This window comes from Oncorhynchus nerka, linkage group LG18, assembly GCF_034236695.1.
Source record: "Oncorhynchus nerka isolate Pitt River linkage group LG18, Oner_Uvic_2.0, whole genome shotgun sequence".
In the NCBI taxonomy this organism is placed as follows: domain Eukaryota; kingdom Metazoa; phylum Chordata; class Actinopteri; order Salmoniformes; family Salmonidae; genus Oncorhynchus; species Oncorhynchus nerka.
Genome location: NC_088413.1, coordinates 64,483,061 through 64,505,496, shown reverse-complemented (window position 1 = coordinate 64,505,496; position 22,436 = coordinate 64,483,061). Strand labels below are relative to the sequence as shown.

Below are 22,436 nucleotides of genomic sequence, written 5' to 3'. Positions count from 1 at the left end.
GATCCTCTCAGAGCCACCTCAGCATCTCTCTCAGCACCTCTCTCAGCAGGGCGTCTGTGGTGCAGAAGCTCTGGAGCACCTCAGGGCTTCGTACTCAGTCCAACCCATTTCCCAAAACCTCCACTGCCCTTCCGGCACCCTGGGATCGAGCTTTCCTTTAACCGAATTAGGTATAAGGGCCCAGCAAAGCATCCAGGCTCACAAACTGCTGTCCAAAGCAGGTTGATTGTGGAATGTTAGGTGTGGGAGAGGCACAGCAGGCGTTTCCTCTTTTCACTGACTGTCTTATAGAGCATGTCTGCAGAGCAGCTGAGCTAACAACCGGAGGCCTTTAAAGAGCTTGGTATCAACAACTAGATAATGTTAAAGAACTTGTGCCGCTTGTGTTTGAAAGGGAGTTCAAAGGGCGGTCAACATATTTTGTACTTTGTACATTTTGTACATTGTAAGTGGTCAACCAGGATGCTGTACCTCATTGTATTAGTAAAGACCCAGCTAACAATTATATAGAGAGAAAACATTTTTGTAATGTTTCCCCTAATGTTTTAGTTAGTTAGGGTAACATTATATCTATGTTAGCAAAAATATTTTGGCGTTAAGAGTTACAAGAACATTCCCTTAATATCAAACAGCACATGCCCAGAACATGGTTGCCATGTTCTCAGAACATTGCAAGAACATTTCTGTGTATCAGTTGTCAGGACTTGGCAGAGCCCCACCTGTTTAGCCAAAATAAAAAATAATACTAATAATTGTTGCCTGTTTTGCTTGTTATTTTGGCAATGATATGTGTCACATCAGTTTGTAAAGAATGTAAAAAAAAATAGAATAATTTTGTTAATAAAGCTGCATACGAACATGGTTTCTATTTTTCTTTCTTGATTAAGTCAGCTCCAAAATGCAGGTGTTTCAGTATTTTCTGTGGTGGTGGTGGGGCAGCCAGCAGAAAATATAGAGCGTAAAGGTTGGTAATGTTCCCTAGTTGCGCCGTGATTGGCTCAGTGTTCTGTCACTTATGGGGACACTACGTCATCGCAAAATCTAAAATTTAATCCAATCACGTTATATGTACCGTAGCTTTGATTGGACTTCATCATTCATCAACATCATACTTTCAAAATCTTAGCTAGCAAGCTAGCTTCTTAGGGAAGTTTGGATGACTGAGCTGCCCAAAGTAAACTGCCTGTTACTCAGGCCGTGAAACGAGGATATGCATATAATTGGTAGTGGTGGATAGAAAACACTCTAACGTTTCTATAACTGTTAAAATAATGTCTGTGAGTATAACAGAACTGATATAGCAGGTGAAAACCCGAGGAGACTCCATCCGTTTTTTTTGTTGAGCTCACCACTCATTGTAATGGCTGTTTATGGTCAAATCAATGGAATACCTCCCAGATTGCAGTTCCTATGGCTTCCAGTAGATGTCAACAGTCTTTAGAAAGAGTTTCAGGCTTGTTTTGAAAAATGAGCAAGAATTTGTAGTTTTTCTAGGTAGCTCCCATTTTGGCTGTAGTATTGTGGTGTGCGTAGATGAGGGTGCGCACTTTGTTATTTATCTCCGGTAATGAACATACTATTCAACGTCTTAAATTTTATCATTTATTTACATATTAGGGTACCTGAGGATTGATTAGAAACGTTGTTTGACTTGTTTGGATGAAGTTTATTGGTCATTTTTGTGATTCATTTGTATCCATTTTGAACGAGGGAAACCGGTGGATTACTGAAGGACTTTATCGAACAAAACAACCATTTGTTATGTAGCTGCGACCCTTGGGATTGCAAACAGTGGAAGATCTTCAAAGGTAAGTGATTTATTTTATCGCTATTTCTGACTTTCGTGACTGCTTGTTTGGAAAATGTTTATAATGTTTATAATGCTTTTGTATGCGGGGCGCTGTCCTCAAATAATCGCATGGTATGCTTTCGCCATAAAGCCTTTTTAAAATCTGACAAAGCAGCTGGATTAACAAGAAGTCTAGCTTTTAAACGATGTAAGACACTTGTATTTTCATGAATGTTTAACATTACAAATTCTGTATTTTGAAATTTGCGCTCTGCAATTTCACCGGATGTTGGCGTTCACTGGATGTTGATCCGCAAGAAGCTAGACAAGCAGTCATCATCATTAATCACATTTACAATCTACTGGAAAATCCTTTTCAATCCTTGTCATATGAAGAGAAATGATAGATAAAACGTATCGGTGCTCATTGGCCGTTGGAAATAAACATTACACAACAAGTTGGAGATTGCAAATTCAACAATGAGTGGTTTGGAATAAATCAGTGGCTAACTGCAAGCATTGCAAAGCAATCACTAGCCTGCTATTCAGTGGAGTGAGTGTGTGGTCCAAGTCTGGGTTCAATGGTCTCTTTTCCAAGCTTAAAAGGATAAACATTCAACATCATGGGCCAGAAAAGGTTGAATACATTGGCCATGCTGTCAATCCAGCATGACTTCTGCCACATTCAAAACATCAAATCTCAGACCTCAGTGAGTTCAAGACAACTGGGAACTCTGGGGAAAAAACTAGCTCTGACTGGGAAAATACATTTTGAACAGTCATCCAACTCAAAACCATCTTTCTAGAGCTCCGACCTGAAGATCACTAAAGTCATGATTCAACCTTGTTTTTTTTTAGTTCCCAGTTGCCTTGAAAGCACCATAAATCCAGAGAATGCCATACATACATCCTTTGATGACAAAGTTTGATGACAAAATGTGCTCACAAGAAGGACCGCCACACCACATTCCTGTTCAACTTGGCACAGCACAACAAGGTGAGTCCAAAAATGTATTGTATGCTGCTGCATAAATAATGCAATATACCAGGGAGATATATATACTGTAGCTAAGAAAGTAATACTAAGTGTATGTTGTGTAGTAAGCTGGTAGTGTGCCTTGTGCCTTACCCTAATCATTTTATCACTGTGCCCTTCATTTGAAAAAGAAGAGCCGCACACTCTAGGAGCTTAGATGCAATTATTTTATAATATAATAATTTAATAATATACTCTGATGAAGACAGCTTGTCTGTCGAAATGTTGGTTATTAGGTTATTCAATTATTGCATCTGAGTTCCTAGAGTGTGCGGCTCTCCATTTATTTTTCAAGTGTTCTACAGTGGATCCTCCTTTAAAAGTTGTGTCATACTGCAGCACACTTTGCGTGCAGCTGCAGCATTCTGTGGCACATCATTTAATTTGCAGACATTTTTATTACAAGTTATTACTAGTTTGACCACCAGAGGGCATCTTTGAGAAGCATTTGATAGTATTACGTATTGGCATTACCAGAGATTTTAAAAACTTTATTTTTGTAATAACATAGTACAGTATATGGGATTGATTTGAATAAATTTTGCTTAATTAATTTCCTTAATATTATGGTGTTTCTATTCAGAGAAAAACGAAACCCTCAGGGTTTCCATTAGGATGGAATGGAAAATATGGTGCTGTACAACGTGACGGTCAGGAGTAGGCTACAGGATTGGAGGATTCTAAATTGTTTGCCTTCATTAGACAACTTTGTTCCAATATTTCTGTAAATCAGTGATATTTATTCCCATAATAATTCGTTATGGATCCATAACTAAATCAACATCTGCATTTTGAAAGAGTATTTTTTTAATCATTATTTTATTAACGAAATATGTTTATTTGTTTATTAGGCTACTGTGCAGTCTACAATACATACTGTAGTTAACATGGGAAAGTGCCTAATTCCTTACATAAGGGAGAGCAGGCCATGTTTGTTCTACAGAATGCAAGACACGCGGGAGACCGGTGTTATTTCATAATTGTGATGTCTTCACTATTACTCTACAATGTAGAAAATAGTAAGAATAAAGACAAATCCTGGAAGGGGTAGGTGTCCAAACCTTTGACTGGTACTTGCCTAATTAATATGATTAATATTATGGTGTTTCTATTCCATGAAAAATGAAAAACCCTCTGGGTTTCAGTTAGAACAGAAAATATGGCGCTGTACAACGTGACGCTCATAAATTCAGTGTTGTCAGATTGTCAGTTTGTAAATTCAGACCGTTTGCTCTCGAGCGAACACTGGATGTTCGGGCCGAGGAGTACGGTTGGTTTGATCATTCTGGCCTTACAACGGAAGTCAAGCACCCAAGCTAACTTGCTAGCTTGCTAGCTACTTCCAGACACAAATGAGACCACTCTGACCATTTTACACGCACTAGCAGAGCTGGTAAGGCAGTTTTCGTGGTAACCAGAGTTTTGGTGACTGTAACTGTTTATTTAATTATGCTTTTTTGCTGACGTTTACTGACACGGGCCATATTCAACCGGTATTGAGGGCTCGTAAATTAACTATTCTGCGCTCTGGTACACTCAGACGAGAGTGCTCTGAAGTCAGCGTACAGTCGTGGCCAAAAGTTTTGAGAATGACACAAATATTAATTTTCACAAACTCTGATGCCTCAGTTTGTATGATGGCAATTTGCATATACTCCAGCATTTTATGAAGAGGGATCAGATGAATTGCAATTAATTGCAAAGTCCTTCTTTGCCATGCAAATGAACTGAATCCCCCAAAAACATTTCCACTGCATTTCAGCCCTGCCACAAAAGGACCAGCTGACATCATGTCAGTGATTCTCTCGTTAACACAGGTGTGAGTGTTGACGAGGATAAGGCTGGAGATCACTCTGTCATGCTGATTGAGTTCAAATAACAGAGTGGAAGCTTCAAAAGGAGGGTGGTGCTTGGAATCATTGTTCTTCCTCTGTCAATCATTGTTACCTGCAAGGAAACAGGTGCCGTCATCATTGCTTTGCACAAAAAAGGGCTTCACAGGCAAGGATATTACTGCCAGTAAGATTGCACCTAAATCAACCATTTATCGGATCATAGGACCACACGTCATCATTTTGTGCCTGAGTGGCTCGCTTGTGAGCTTGCTGGCATGATATGGTAGCATTTTTGGTTGTGCATCAAGAATTCTGCATACAGTTGTAACGGCGTTCTTCGTTTGTCGAAAGAGAGGACCGAAATGCAGCGTGGTGGTTACTCATGACTTTAATGAAAGATATGACGATACATGAAATAACTGAATAAACAAAACAACAAACGGAACGTGAAACCTAATTACAGCCTATCTGGTGAAACTACACAGAGACAGGAACAATCACCCACGAAATACAAAGTGAAACTCAGGCTACCTAAATACGGTTCAACAAGAATCACCTGACTCTGATTGAGAACCGCCTCAGGCAGCCAAGCCTAACTAGACACACCCCTAATCATAGCAATCCCAAATCCTATAAAACCCCAATACGAAACACAACACATAAACCCATGTCACACCCTGGCCTGACCAAAATATATAACGAAAACACAAAACACTATGACCAAGGCGTGACAGAACCCCCCCCTAAGGTGCGGACTCCCGGACGCACCTCAAAACCATAGGGAGGGTCCGGGTGGGCGTCTGTCCATGGTGGCGGCTCCGGCTCGGGACGTGGACCCCACTTCATTAATGTCCTAGTTCCTCCCCTTCGCGTCCTGGGATAATCCACCCTCGCCTCCGACCATGGCCTAATAGTCCTCACCCAGAAACCCACTGAACTGAGGGGCAGCTCGTGACTGAGGGGCAGCTCGTGACTGAGGGGCAGCTCGTGACTGAGGGGCAGCTCGGGACTGAGGGGCAGCTCGGGACAGAGGGGAAGCTCGGGACTGAGGAGCAGCTCGGGACTGAGGGGCAGCTCGGGACTGAGGGGCAGCCCGGGACTGAGGGGCAGCCCGGAACTGAGGGGCAGCCCGGGACTGAGGGGCAGCCCGGGACTGAGGGGCAGCCCAGTACTGAGAGGAAGCCCAGTACTGAGAGGAAGCCCAGTACTGAGATGAAGCTCAGGCAGGTAGTAGGCTCCGGTAGATCCTGTCTGGCTGGCGGATCTGGAAGATTCTGGTTGACTAGCAGATCTGGAAGAGACTGGTTGACTGGCAGATCTGGAAGATTCTGGTTGACTGGCAGATCTGGAAGAGACTGGTTGACTGGCAGATCTGGAAGAATCTGGTTGACTGGCAGATCTAGAAGATCATGGCTGACTGGCGGATCTAGCTGCTCTATGCAGACTGACATCTCTGGCTGCCCCATGCAGGCTGACAGCTCCCTGCAGACTGACAGCTCCTTGCAGACTGACAGCTCCTTGCAGACTGGCAGCTCTTTGCAGACTGACAGCTCCTTGCAGACTGGCAGCTCTTTGCAGACTGACAGCTCTGGCTGCCCCATGCAGGCTGACAGCTCCCTGCAGACTGACAGCTCCTTGCAGACTGACAGCTCCTTGCAGACTGGCAGCTCTTTGCAGACTGACAGCTCTGGCTGCTTCATGCAGACTGACAGCTCTGGCTGCTTCATGCAGACTGACAGCTCCTTGCAGACTGGCAGCTATTTGCAGACTGACAGCTCTGGCTGCTTCATGCAGACTGACAGCTCTGACTGCTCCATGCAGGCTGACAGCACCCTGCAGACTGGCAGCTCCTTGCAGACTGACAGCTCCTTCCAGACTGACAGCTCCCTGCAGACTGGCAGCTCTTTGCAGACTGACATCTCTGGCTGCTTCATGCAGACTGACAGCACTGACTGCTCCATGCAGGCTGACAGCACCCTGCAGACTGGCAGCTCCTTGCAGACTGGCAGCTCTTTGCAGACTGACATCTCTGGCTGCTTCATGCAGACTGACAGCACCTTGCAGACTGACAGCTCCCTGCAGACTGGCAGCTCAGGCTGTTCCGAACAGGCAGGAGGCTCCGGCAGCGCTGTAGAGGAGGAAGGCTCTGATAGCGCTGAACAGGCGGGAGACTCCGGCAGCGCTGTAGAGTAGGAAGGCTCTGGAAGCACTGAACAGGCGGGAGACTCCGGCAGCGCTGTAGAGGAGGAAGGCTCTGGAAGCGCTGAACAGGCGGGAGACTCCGGCAGCGCAGGAGAGGAGAAAAGCTCTGGAAGCGCTGAACAGGCGGGAGACTCCGGCAGCGCAGGAGAGGAGACAGGCTCTGGCTGCGCTGAACAGGCGGGAGACTCCGGCAGCGTAGGAGGGAAGGAAGGCTCTAGCTGTGCTGAACAGGCGAGGCGCACTGAAGGCCTGGTGCGTGGTGCTGGAACTGGTGCTACAGGATCGAGGACACGCACAGGAAGCCTGGTGCGGGGAGCTGCTACCGGAGGACTGGTGTGTGGAGGTGGCTCTGGATAGACCGGACCGTGCAGGCGCACTGGAGCTCTTGAGCACCGGGCCTGCACAACCTTACCTGGCTCGATGCCCACTCTAGCCCGGCCAATACGAAGGACTGGTATGTGCCGCACCGGGCTATGCACCCGCACTGGAAACACTGTGCGCTCCATAGCATAACACGGTGTCTGCCCGGTCTCTCTAGCCCACCGGTAAGCACAGGGAGTTTGCGCAGGTCTCCTACCTGACATAGCCATACTCCCATTAAGCCCCCCCCACCAATAATTTTTTTGGGCTGCTTTTCGGGCTTCCTTGCCAACCGTGTTCCCTCGTATCGTCGGCTCCTGTCTCCGGCTGCCTCTGCTCTCCTAAGTGCCTCCACCTGTTCCCATGGGAGGTGATCTCTTCCGGCCAGTATCTCCTCCCAAGTGTAACAACCTTTACCATCCAACACGTCTTCCCATGTCCATTCTCTGAATAATTCATCCTCCTTTTGCTGCTCCTGCTGTCGCTGCCTGTTACCATGCCACTCGGTCCGTGTGTGGTGGGTGATTCTGTAACGGCGTTCTTCGTTTGTCGAAAGAGAGGACCGAAATGCAGCGTGGTGGTTACTCATGACTTTAATGAAAGATATGACGATACATGAAATAACTGAATAAACAAAACAACAAACGGAACGTGAAACCTAATTACAGGCTATCTGGTGAAACTACACAGAGACAGGGACAATCACCCACGAAATACAAAGTGAAACTCAGGCTACCTAAATACGGTTCCCCATCAGAGACAACAAGAATCACCTGACTCTGATTGAGAACCGCCTCAGGCAGCCAAGCCTAACTAGACACACCCCTAATCATAGCAATCCCAAATCCTATAAAACCCCAATACGAAACACAACACATAAACCCATGTCACACCCTGGCCTGACCAAATATATAACGAAAACACAAAACATATTGACCAAGGCGTGACAACAGTAGCAAGTTTGTTTGAAGGTGTGGTTATTTACAGGCAAATTGTTATATGTCATGGAGGTACATTTGTGTCTTTTTGTCGAGAGAAAACCTTTCTTTTTTTTCAATCGAAAATAATTGTTCTGAAAGTAACCTTTTTCCGACATAAAGGAAGTCATAGCGGACACCTACGAAGAAGGACTGTGTGATGATGGCATCTCAGGGAAGCAGCACTGGGCGTTCTTCCGTCCAACTTTTACATAGCTAGTAGTTAGCTCCTACGATTCAGTGTAGGTTCATAACATTCTACTATATTACATACATACATTACATACATACATACCATAGAATGATAAATCATGCAATTATTATTCTCAACCTAACCAAAAGCATTTAGCTACGAATACCTGTTCTCGCCATTTTCAGGTGAATTAATCTAACTTTCTTTCATGGCAACTCATAAGCAGGCCATGTCCTATTTGTTTCATAGTCGATATATAATCATATTTCATGACAGTGAAACGGTTAGCTTTTTTTACAGAAGGATGAAAGAACACAACATGTCTCTCAGGGAATGCTATTCTTATATGTCAGATGAAGAGTTAGACCAGTAAGTCAGCGCCATTAACTTCATTGGGATAGGGGGCAGTATTTTCACGTCCGGATGAAAAGCATTCCCAAAGTAAACTGCCTGTTTCTCAGGCCCAGATGCTAGGATATGCATATTGGTAGATGTAGGTAGAAACCACTCAAAAGTTTCTAAAACGGTTACAATTATGTCTGTAAGTATAACAGAACTTATTTGGCAGGCGAAACCCCGAGGACAAACCATCCAGGGAAAACATTTTTTGAGGTCACTGTGTTGTCAATTGGTTTTCTATGGGAAACTATATTTATGATTGGTTGCAGTTCCTATGGCTTCCACTAGATGTCAACAGTCTTTAGAAATTGGTTGATGTTTTTCTTTTGAGAAATTAAGAAGTAGGGATGTTCATTGTGAACTGTGGACTGTTTTTTTGGCGCGAATGAACTGGAGCACGCTCCACTTTGTTTTTATCCACTATTGAACACAGTATATTCCGTCTTAAATTTGATCAATTATTTACGTTTTAGGATATCTAAGGTTGGATTAGGAAAGTTGTTTGAAATGTTTGGACCAAGTTTACAGGTAACTTATTAGATACTTTGTAGTCATGTTGGGTGAGTTGGTACCGGTGTATTTCTGAATCAAACGTGCCAAATAAATGTACATTTTGGGGATATAAAGAAGGAATTTACCGAACAAAAGGACCATTTGTGATGTTTCTGGGACATTTTAGAGTGCCAACAGAAGAAGATCTTCAAATGAATTAATCGTTATTTCTGACTTTTGTGTCGCATCTGCCTGGTTGAAATATGTTTTTCATGTGATGTAGTGGGTCGCTGTCCTCAGATAATCGCATGGTTTGCTTTCGCCGTAAAGGCTTTTTGAAATCTGACACGGTGGCTGGATTTACAACAAGTTAAGCTTTATTTTGATGTATTGCCCTTGTGATTTTATGAAAGTTAAATATTTATAGTAATTTAATTTGAATTTGGCGCTCTGCAATTTCACCGGATGTTGTCGAGGTGGGACACTAGCGTCCCACTGATCCGAAAGAAGTTAAGGCAAGGATGCCCCATGCAGGCTTTAGAATGGTCAAAGGAAGTCTCAGAGCAATCGGCCATCATGTACAATGGCCAAGAGTTAGGGAGTCTCTGCAGCTTGTAGATGGTGCAGGTATCATTGCATATTTCCCATCACCTAATGAACAACCACAATACCAGTCTGGTGTTAAGCTTTCTGTGCTGTATAGACATATCCTGAAAATGACATCTGCTGCTTTAGATTAATATCTCAGTTATTGTTTTCATATCTATAAAAAATCATCTATTTTCTTTACTTTCAGAGAGCGAGCTGATCAAGGGGTGGAAAATGTAGATATTGTCAGATGTTCACTGTCCGAGGAACAGGCCATGGAGGCTGTATTGCTGGCAAAAGTGTTCATAACCGGAGGTAATTAAACTGTTCTTTGTTCTTTTTCTCTCTTCCTCTCTGCCTTTCTTGTTGTACATGGAACCTGTCTCACATGCATTAACTAAAAATCCTTAAGGTGTCAGCTGCTAATTTTCAGATTTACACCAGATAAACACAGCCATTTTCATTGGACTATCTGTTGCTATCTGTTGCTGCCAAGTCATGATTTCCCTGGGGGTAGCCTTGCAATAACCAAGTGGTGAGACACATAGCCCTCTATATTTAAATGTTTCAGGTACACTCCGATAGGTGTCTGCGTCACATACAGTATCTTCTATTGACATTATCTTCCATTGCTTGTCCTCATGTGTCTGTTTTTCAGCATTAATTACTCTGTAGCCACTTAGTGTGGACACCAGGTGATACCACACACACACACACACACACACAATAACAGTCTCTCTCCTTCACTTCATCCCTCTCCCCCTTCTCCCTAAATCCTCTAGGTTATATCAGCTGTTTTGGTGAACCCCTCCCACATCTGAACTGGCTGACACAGAGGGCACATCATGATCATAGGTGAGAGGACACTTGGTCGGGTAAACAGGAAGTATTATTAAAGAGATGCTTTACATTGAAATACAGACAGAGATGTAGGAGTCCCAGAGTTAATGATCCAAGGTCAGTTTTGCATTTCACCTCCTGATGATTATGATGACTGACCGTGTTAGAATAAAAAAGACAAGGCTTAATCATGCTCTCTCTATCCATCTGTCTCTCATCTGCAGGTATGTTTAGATGTGAAAGAGGAAGCCAGTCCCGTCATTGCCACCTCACCCGCTCTTAAGATAAACTTCTGGCCAACTGGGGGCCCAAGACTGGTTAGGAGACACCGCTAGAGACACTGTAATTGTGATGAACTGAGAGAATATTAGGGTAGCAATGTAATTCACTAATCATATGCTGTCTGCCTCTGTTCTTACCTCTTTTCCTTTCTGTCTTCTACACCTCTCTTTCCACCTCGTCTTTCTTCCTCGTTTTATAATGCACAACATATGTGCATTGATGTACAGATTGAACTTTTTTTTATAATATTACAATTTTCATAATTATAATGCATGTATTATGTATTTATAACACCTGGATAATGAACTTCTTTCAATAAAGCGTTTCACATTCTCTACTGGTTGAAATTAAGTATCTTATCCTGTCCTCAGATTAATGCAGATGAAGGGAGTTAGATATGCATAGTTTTTTTTCTGTATATATGATTTGTTATCAGCCTTTACCTAAATCATTTTTCTGTAACTATGCAATAGACTAATGTGTAATCATTGATGTTCCAGGAGCAGGAGTGGTAAACACTGTTGAAGTGTATAATTGTAATACATACATGCAGACACATCATCATTCAAATAATGGACTTTGATATGACTGAAAAAGAATGTCTCAGAGATTCATACCTGAACCAAACCTTTATTTGCCAAGGAAGAGTACATGATCAGTGAATATATTCAATGTACAGGCTACAATGTAGGGATCTTATGCGTGGCAATAACTACAGTACATGAATATAGGACTTGCAACGTGGCACAATACAGTTATTATATTCTACTCTATCCATAGGCTTCATTAAAATGCCATTCAGACTTGAAGTTGATATACAGTGCCTTGCGAAAGTATTCGGCCCCCTTGAACTTTGCGACCTTTTGCCACATTTCAGGCTTCAAACATAAAGATATAAAACTGTATTTTTTTGTGAAGAATCAACAACAAGTGGGACACAATCATGAAGTGGAACGACATTTATTGGATATTTCAAACTTTTTTAACAAATCAAAAACTGAAAAATTGGGTGTGCAAAATTATTCAGCCCCCTTAAGTTAATAGTTTGTAGCGCCACCTTTTGCTGCGATTACAGCTGTAAGTCGCTTGGGGTATGTCTCTATCAGTTTTGCACATCGAGAGACTGAGATTTTTTCCCATTCCTCCTTGCAAAACAGCTCGAGCTCAGTGAGGTTGGATGGAGAGCATTTGTGAACAGCAGTTTTCAGTTCTTTCCACAGATTCTCGATTGGATTCAGGTCTGGACTTTGACTTGGCCATTCTAACACCTGGATATGTTTATTTTTGAACCATTGTAGATTTTGCTTTATGTTTTGGATCATTGTCTTGTTGGAAGACAAATCTCCGTCCCAGTCTCAGGTCTTTTGCAGACTCCATCAGGTTTTCTTCCAGAATGGTCCTGTATTTGGCTCCATCCATCTTCCCATCAATTTTAACCATCTTCCCTGTCCCTGCTGAAGAAAAGCAGGCCCAAACCATGATGCTGCCACCACCATGTTTGACAGTGGGGATGGTGTGTTCAGGGTGATGAGCTGTGTTGCTTTTACGCCAAACATAACGTTTTGCATTGTTGCCAAAAAGTTCAATTTTGGTTTCATCTGACCAGAGCACCTTCTTCCACATGTTTGGTGTGTCTCCCAGGTGGCTTGTGGCAAACTTTAAACAACACTTTTTATGGATATCTTTAAGAAATGGCTTTCTTCTTGCCACTCTTCCATAAAGGCCAGATTTGTGCAATATACGACAATAGTCTCCCACCTCAGCTGTAGATCTCTGCAGTTCATCCAGAGTGATCATGGGCCTCTTGGCTGCATCTCTGATCAGTCTTCTCCTTGTATGAGCTGAAAGTTTAGAGGGACGGCCAGGTCTTGGTAGATTTGCAGTGGTCTGATACTCCTTCCATTTCAATATCATCGCTTGCACAGTGCTCCTTGGGATGTTTAAAGCTTGGGAAATCTTTTTGTATCCAAATCCGGCTTTAAACTTCTTCACAACAGTATCTCGGACCTGCCTGGTGTGTTCCTTGTTCTTCATGATGCTCTCTGCGCTTTTAACGGACCTCTGAGACTATCACAGGGCAGGTGCATTTATACGGAGACTTGGTTACACACAGGTGGATTGTATTTATCATCATTAGTCATTTAGGTCAACATTGGATCATTCAGAGATCCTCACTGAACTTCTGGAGAGAGTTTGCTGCACTGAAAGTAAAGGGGCTGAATAATTTTGCACGCCCAATTTTTCAGTTTTTGATTTGTTAAAAAAGTTTGAAATATCCAATAAATGTCGTTCCACTTCATGATTGTGTCCCACTTGTTGTTGATTCTTCACAAAAAAATACAGTTTTATATCTTTATGTTTGAAGCCTGAAATGTGGCAAAAGATCGCAAAGTTCAAGGGGGCCGAATACTTTCCCAAGGCACTGTAACAACTATGATAGCTGAGGTACATAGATTGGTACGAATATTTGTTCAGAACCTAACGTTTTAGGCTCCATACACAGATCGGCTACACCTGTAGCTAGCTACACATCCATAGGTATACGGTTATTTTTTATCCTCCACTACACAATAAGTAAATAGTTAGCTAGCTATGTTACTTAAGCTGCATTGCAAGGCAAGCGTACACAATTGTACATTTCTCAGGAGTCCCTAAAACATTAAACAACACAAATTACACATTAATTCTCATGTCATAACACTAGCTAGTTAGCTGGCTAATGTTAGCTAATCAGATAACTTGCTTATGACAAAAAAATATGCACAAACGTTTGTCTCTACATTAACTAACATATTCCTCTCAATTGTACATTTTTTGTTTGACTCGTTATGACGTTATAGCTACAAAATGAATCCCAAACGTTACCAATAAACTTATCCAAACAAGTCAATCAACGTTTATAATCAAACCTTAGGTACCCTAATACACAAATAAACAATACAATTTAAGACGGAGAATCGTTATTGTGTTTACCGGAGATAAACAAAAAGAACGCGCTCTCTCGGCCATGCGCTTGGAAACACTACAGCCAAAATGGGAGACACTTAGAAAAACTACAACTTCTCCCTAATTTTTCCAAAAACCAGCCTGAAACTCTTTCTAAAGACTGTTGACATCTAGTGGAAGCCCCAGGAACTGCAATCGGGGACGATTTCACCCTATTATAAAAGTGCCAGGCATTGAAATCAGTGCTATGCTGATTTTTTGTTTTTAATGGTTTGTCTTCTGGGTTTCGCCTGCCATTTCAGTTCTGTTATACTCACAGACATTATTGTAACAGTTTTAGAAACTTTAGAGTGTTTTCTATTCAAACTACCAATAACATGCATATCCTAGCTTCTGGACCTGAGTAGCAGGCAGTTTACTTTGGGTACGCTTTTCATCAAAACGTCAAAATACCGCCCCCACCAGAATAGAAAGAGTGGGAGGCCCTGGTGCACAACTGAGCAAGAGGACAAGTTCATTAGAGTGTCTAGTTTGAGAAACAGACGCCTCGCAAGTCCTCAACTGGCAGCTTCAATAAAAAGTATCCGCAAAACACTAGTCTCAACGTCAATAGTGAACTCTGCTAGCCTTCTAGGCAGAGTTGCAAAGAAAAAGACTGGACAATAAAAATAAAATATTAATTTCATTGGGGTACTCCCCCTCTTCTCAATTTCCGCCTAAAGACATACCCTAATCTAACTGCCTGTAGCTCCGGTCCAGAAGCCGGAGCTACAGACAAACATACAGATAGGATGCTGGGGATGATTTTAATGAAGAACATAAGATGGCAACAATAATTTTAGACAAATAACTTCAAAAATGAGCGAGCTCACCCAGGTGTCCCACACAAATGTAACCAAATGTATCCAAGTGGCCGAATTGGTACAGTGATACATTTTGAAGGGAAGAATTATATGCAAAATATATAAATGCTATTCTAACACACACCCCCAAAAAATACCTTATTTTTTAAAATATTTTTTATTTAAAAAAGTATATATTTTTTAAATAACAGGGGTACCTATTTACTCGGTCTCGCTTTCTCTATCAATTTCCTCTATAATTTGGGTTAAATCTGTATACCTAGACTTTGTTTTAGCTTTTGCTGATTTATTCACCATAATTGAAATATATAAACGTGCTGAAAATGCTATTGACTATGTACTGCTAAGCGTAACACTTGTGGCTCCGTCAAGTAAGATTTGCAATGGCGAATGAACCTCTTTTACGCCAGAGTTTACGCCAAAGGCTGGTCTTCGAACGTATAACCATTACATATTGCCGTTTACCTCAGCTCATTGGCTATCTTCCAAGCTAGATTTCAAGATGATCAGTGGTCATTGGGCCAAAATACAGTCAATCAACGATAGCCCGGTCCTACCATTGGTGCGCAATGAGGTCATTGATTGGTGTCTTCAAATTAGTTATTCGTAAATATGTCCCGGGAAAAGAACCATCAAGCATGGTTGTGTTAGTAACAACCAGAGGATTGCAATGAAACCAACCATGACTAGATAAACGTTTGTTTAGTGTGGGTAATTACCACGAACGCTTCTTCCAAAGTTGAATGAGACGGAAATCACGACGCAAGCAGTTTACAAATGTTTTGTGTTAGGCTATAAAAATGGATGTTATCAAACAAAACAAACATTCACTGTGTAGTTAGGACACTTGGCATTGCCACCAGAGGAAGATATTCAAAGGTAAGCAATTTATTTTATTGTTATTTCTGACTTTCGTGACGCTAATGCTTGGTTGGAAAATGCTAGTAATACTTTTGTGTGCGGGGAGCTGTCCTCAGAAAATCTCATGGTTTGCTTTCGCCGTAAAGCCTTTTTGAAATCTGACACAGCGGCTGGATTAATAAGATGTTCATCTTTTAAATGATGTAAGATACATGTATTTAAAATCATGTTTACTATAACAAATGGTGTATTTAGAATGTTAGCGCTCTGCAGTTTCACCGGATGTTGGTCTGGTGGGACGTTAGCGTCTCACCTACCCTAGAGAGGTTAAGATGGGCAAAAGAACACAGACACTTGAACTCTGCCTAGAAGGCCAGCCTCCCGGAGTCACCTCTTCACTGTTGGCGTTGAGACTGGTGTTTTACGGGTACTATTTAAGGAAGCTGCCAGTTGAGGACTTGTGAGGCATCTGTTTCTCAAACTAGACACTCTAATGTACTTGTCCTCTTGCTCAGTTGTGCATCGGGGCCTCCCACGCCACATTCTATTCTGGTTAGAGTCAGTTTACACTGTTCTGTGAAGGGAGTAGTACACAGCGTTGTACGAGATCTTCAGTTTCTTGGAAACAATTGGCCTCTTGCCAATTGTGCGCCACCCTATGGGACTCCCGGACACAGACTGGGATTAAACATGGGTCTGTAGTGACGCCTTAAGCACTGCAATGCATTAAAGCACTGCAGTGCATTAAACCAAAGCGCCACTAGGGAAGCCCTTCACTGACATTTTCAAACTCTCCCTGACCGAGTCTGTAATACCTATGTTTCAGCCCTAATACCTATGTTTCAAGTAGACCACCATAGTCCCTGTGCCCAAGAAAGCGAACGTAACCTGCCTAAATGACTACTGCCCCGTAGCACTCACGCCGGTAGCCATGAAGTGCTTTAAAAGGCTGGTCATGGCTCAAATCAACACCATTTTCCCAGAAACCCTAGACCCACTCCAATTCGTGTCCCGCCCCAACAGATCCACAGGTGATGCAATATACATTGTACTCCATACTGCCCTTTCCCACCTGAACAAAAGGAACACCTATGTGAGAATGCTATTCATTGACTACAGCTCAGCGTTCAACACAATAGTGCTCTCAAAGCTCATCAATAAGCTAAGAACCCTGGGACTAAACACCTCCCTCTGCAACTGGATCCTGGACTTTCTGACGGGCCGCCCCCAGGTGGTAGTTAAGAACACATTCAGTTAAGAACACATTCTTATTTACAATGACAGCCTACCCGGCAAAACCCAGACGGCACTGGGCCAATTGTGCACCGCCCTATGTGACTCCAAATCACAGCTGGATGTGATGCAGCCTGGAATCAAACCAGGTACTGCAGTGATGCCTCTTGCACTGAGATGCAGTGTCTTAGACCACTGCACCACTCGGGAGCTCTATACCAGGCTGTGTCAGAGGAAGGCCCTAAAAATTGTCAAAGACTCCAGCCACCCTAGTCATAGACTGTTCTCTCTGCTACCGCACGGCAAGTGGCACCGGAGTACCAAGTATAGGTCCAAGAGGCTTCTAAACAGCTTCTACCCCCAGCCATAAGACTCATGGACATCTAATCAAATGGCTACTATAAGCATTGCCCCCCCCCCCCCCCCTACACCACTGCTACTCTGTTGTTATCATCTATGCATAGTCACTTTAATACCTACATTTATATATTACCTCAACTAACTGGTAACCACGCACATTGACTCTATACCGGTACCCACCTATATATAGTCCTCATCGGCAGACTCGACAGCCTTGGTTTCTCAAATGATTGCCTCGCCTGGTTCACCAACTACTTCTCTGATAGAGTTCAGTGTGTCAAATCGGAGGGTCTGCTGTCCGGACCTCTGGCAGTCTCTATGGGGGTGCCACAGGGTTCAATTCTTGGACCGACTCTCTTCTCTGTATACATCAATGAGGTCGCTCTTGCTGCTGGTGAGTCTCTGATCCACCTCTACGCAGACGACACCATTCTGTATACTTCCGGCCCTTCTTTGGACACTGTGTTAACAACCCTCCAGGCAAGATTCAATGCCATACAACTCTCCTTCCGTGGCCTCCAATTGCTCTTAAATACAAGTAAAACTAAATGCATGCTCTTCAACCGATCGCTACCTGCACCTACCCGCCTGTCCAACATCACTACTCTGGACGGCTCTGACTTAGAATACGTGGACAACTACAAATACTTAGGTGTCTGGTTAGACTGTAAACTCTCCTTCCAGACCCATATCAAACATCTCCAATCCAAAGTTAAATCTAGAATTGGCTTCCTATTTCGCAACAAAGCATCCTTCACTCATGCTGCCAAACATACCCTTGTAAAATTGACCATCCTACCAATCCTCGACTTTGGCGATGTCATTTACAAAATAGCCTCCAATACCCTACTCAACAAATTGGATGCAGTCTATCACAGTGCTATCCGTTTTGTCACCAAAGCCCCATATACTACCCACCATTGCGACCTGTACGCTCTCGTTGGCTGGCCCTCGCTTCATACTCGTCGCCAAACCCACTGGCTCCATGTCATCTACAAGACCCTGCTAGGTAAAGTCCCCCTTATCTCAGCTCGCTGGTCACCATAGCATCTCCCACCTGTAGCACACGCTCCAGCAGGTATATCTCTCTAGTCACCCCCAAAACCAATTCTTTCTTTGGCCGCCTCTCCTTCCAGTTCTCTGCTGCCAATGACTGGAACGAACTACAAAAATCTCTTAAATTGGAAACACTTATCTCCCTCACTAGCTTTAAGCACCAACTGTCAGAGCATCTTACAGATTACTGCACCTGTACATAGCCCACCTATAATTTAGCCCAAACAACTACCTCTTTCCCAACTGTATTTAATTTATTTATTTATTTTGCTCCTTTGCACCCCATTATTTTTATTTCTACTTTGCACATTCTTCCATTGCAAAACTACCATTCCAGTGTTTTACTTGCTATATTGTATTTACTTTGCCACCATGGCCTTTTTTGCCTTTACCTCCCTTCTCACCTAATTTGCTCACATTGTATATAGACTTGTTTTTTTTACTGTATTATTGACTGTATGTTTGTTTTACTCCATGTGTAACTCTGTGTCGTTGTATGTGTCGAACTGCTTTGCTTTATCTTGGCCAGGTCGCAATTGTAAATGAGAACTTGTTCTCAACTTGCTTACCTGGTTAAATAAAGGTGAAATAAAAAAAATAAATAAAAAATAGTCTCGAGACTTTTATTTCTCATTCTTATCCATATTTCTTAAACTGCATTGTTGGTTAGGGGCTCATAAGTAAGTATTTCACTGTAAGGTCTACACCTGTAGTATTTGGCGCATGTGACTAATACAATTTGATTTGATTTGTTAAAAGTACACTCAAGAAAAACTATTTTATGGATCATACTAATTCAGGAGTATAATTAAAACAGGTTAACATGCCCACCAACATTAGACAATTATACAGAAAGCCCTTGCTGAAATAAGTCAATCAAATCAATGATGAGAACAGTCAGATGAACTCAGATGAACAGATACCTGTATCTGACACGGACATGGTGTCGTAGCAGGAAGATGAACACAGTGAACCAATACAATATGAATACAGTGAACCAAGTGTTTGTGAGTTCAAATCCCAGTAGAGATCATTTTGAATAATAATAATTGTATAAATGAACATTCACAATGTAATCATCTGTGTCAAAAATGTAAATACTATGTTAAAAGCACTGTGTGTGAGTATATCTAACCTTGCCAACAGACAAAGAACTATGAATGAATCAGTGGTTCACCAACCGGGAACACTAACAAGGTGTGATGTGTAATAAACTGTTTCATTTTGGGAGAACGTTTCTTTGGGACCATCAGGTGACAGCTGATAGCTGATATACAAAAATGTTCCTGCAATGTTCCCATGAAACATGTCTAGGACATTGAATTCTGAGAACATCGTAACCATGTTCTGGTTAAGTTCTATTTGACATTAAGGGAATGGTCTCTTAGGTGAGACTTAAGAGAACGTTCTCTAAAGTTGTGGAAACGTTTGTTATTAGTTGGTGAGGCAGCAGATTTCCTTGTGCTGAGCTGTAGGTTGTAATATCATTTTCCCTTGTTAAAAGAGGAATGCTGTAGCCTTTAAGTTACACAATGAAACATGAGACCGTTTTCATGTTCTTAGCCAGAGTACAAGCTCACTGTGTCAGAGTGTGTGAGAGGCGAGTGAGGTAAGCTGAGAGAGAGAGAGAGAGAGAGAGAGAGAGTGCAGAAAGAGAGTGTCTATGGCTGAAGGACACACACATACACACTGATGTGTGTTCAGTTGTTCACAGCCTGGGGCTTGGATCTCCTAGCAGTGCCAAGACAGGCCAAGAATAACAGAGTGCAGGGATCAGGAACTTGGAGTGCGTTTCCATGTTGGTTTAATGGGCTAGTAATTTTGTGGCGCGGGGGGAGACGGGAAGCAGATGGAGCCATCATTAAAAACAATGAGCAGCAGCTGCCTGGCCTGTTCACCTCGGCCCAGGCCCCAGCCAAGATAGACCAGTCTGAGCAGACCAGCCTGAACTAAACCTTTCAAAACCAGAGCTCAGAGTCCACCCCGCACCCCCACCGTAAGAGCACTCCAACCGCCTGGGGGCTCCATGGAGCCACTCCAACTTTGTGTGTTTGTGTGTTGAGTGTATGTGTGAGAGAGGGAGAAGAGAGAAAGACAGTGAGAAAGGGTATGTGTATGTGCATGTGTGCGTGCGTGTATGTGTGTGTATGGAGGCGGAGAATTTGGCTTGTTCTCCCTGAATTCCCCTCCTGTCAGCTGTGCAGCGTTTCATGCTCATCTAACTCCAGACTTTTTATATTACTGTTCTGCTCTGCCTCAGCCACTGGCTGTCATCCCAGCTAAGTCACATTAGCAGATAAGAGTGGGTGGAGAGACACCAAATACCATATGCTTTAGAGATATTAATCAACATGAACTAATGGGAAGGTCTCAGCAATATTAGAAAAACACACACATGAATGGTGCTTTCCTCACGACGACACATTAAAACACACATTACTAATACTCCAATGTTTCCTTTGGTGCACATCCAGGGGAACGAAACACAAGAGCGGATGCAAACATATGGGACTGACTGCTGCTTTCTGAAGCCGTGTTCCAGAACACTCAACACTAAAAGCCAGTTTAATTGCAAAGATCTATTCTGACTATTTTTCCCACGGGTGCTGAAATGGACTGGGATGTTTAGAAGACTTTTTGACTGGGGAACATGTAGCCGACATATATGACAGGTTACTGGTTTAAAATAGATATAATTCACACTACAATTTACAATGTACAGTAAAATAGAGTGACCACAGACTATGGCTTTTTATTCAAAGCGTTCTCTGATTTAATTTGATCCCGGAGAAAAAATACTACTGCACGAATACTGCAAATCGAGTTTGATTGAACTGCACCCTCAGATTAGCAGCGTCCTCTCTATTGTTCCCCACTACTCTACCACAGGTCACAACATGACAACATTGGTTTTAATGACATTAATGGGCAGTTGAAACTCTCCAACCCTTTTCTGAGGCCAATTTAAAAACACTGACCCCAGTAATGGGATTGAACGTCATCATCATTGTGCTCAGAAAACATGTTTTATCAGTCTGGTCCACCACCTCAATCTGCCTTAAATCCTATAATGAAATAGGCAGGAGTAGGGTCTAGAGTTCAAGTCCTTCATGAATATTCTGACAAAGCCTTGGCTCTAATCCCATAGTGAGTGAGGGGGGAGAGAGAGAGAGAGAGAGAGAGCGAGAGAGAGCGAGAGAGAGAGAGAGAGAGAGAGAGAGAGAGAGAGAGAGAGAGAGAGAGAGAGAGAGAGAGAGAGAGAGAGAGAGAGGGGAAACCAGCTCAATACTATCCTCAAATAACAATCTTATGAGAGAATAATATATGGCGGCCAAGTAGTGATGGTACAACATGGACATACGAATGCCATTCCTCAGCAGGTAGAACCATTCAGATAACTGCTTACTAATGAGCCATGACCTGAGATACTAACTAACTAAACGTAGATCAGTATAATGGAACAACCGACGTAGTGTTCCTACCTTGGGGTCCATACTGGGTTGCCTGGGATCCCTGGGGTCCATAGGGGCCACTGGAGCCACCATGGGGGTAGGGCCCCATCCCTGGGTACATCTGTCCCCCAGGACCAGGAGAGGGGTGAGGGGACATGGAGGGCCCCGACTGAGGTGGTGGTGCAAACTGGGAGCCAGACTGGTTTCTCTGCATGTTGGACATAAAGCCTGGAACACACACAGAGAGAGAGGGGAGAGAGAACTGTAAACACACTGTGCTAATGATATCTGCTGCCTATGCATATATACACACACACACGCAGGTAAATATCCACTCTTTATGCAGGAGATTAACCCAGCTGCTCTCTCCTAACCTCCCTCTAATGCTGCTACTGAAAACCAGACAAACATGATGGTTGTCTCCTTTGAAGGACGAACACGGATGTTCGGTTGTACAGGGGTGATTCTGACAATACTATAATCCTCTATAATGTCTTCAGGTCCTGTTATTCGAAGATAGACATCAGATTGCTAGTATGGCAAGCTGGCAGTGCATTATGTGAGCTCTCGTCATTGGACACTGTGCTATCTAACCTCCAAACGAGCTTCAATGCCATACAACACTCCTTCCGTGGCCTCCAACTGCTCTTAAACGCTAGTAAAACCAAATGC

At 43.0% G+C, this 22,436-nt stretch overlaps 1 protein-coding gene across 1 annotated transcript in view; it reads right to left on the bottom strand.

Moving 5' to 3' along the window:
- LOC115146334 (AT-rich interactive domain-containing protein 1B-like) overlaps positions 1-22,436 on the bottom strand; it is a 378,630-nt gene that overhangs the window by 74,185 nt on the left and 282,009 nt on the right. Inside the window, exon 7 of the mRNA XM_065004267.1 lies at positions 21,795-21,992. Coding sequence (XP_064860339.1) covers positions 21,795-21,992 — 198 coding nt within the window. The remainder of the gene's footprint in view (positions 1-21,794; positions 21,993-22,436) is intronic.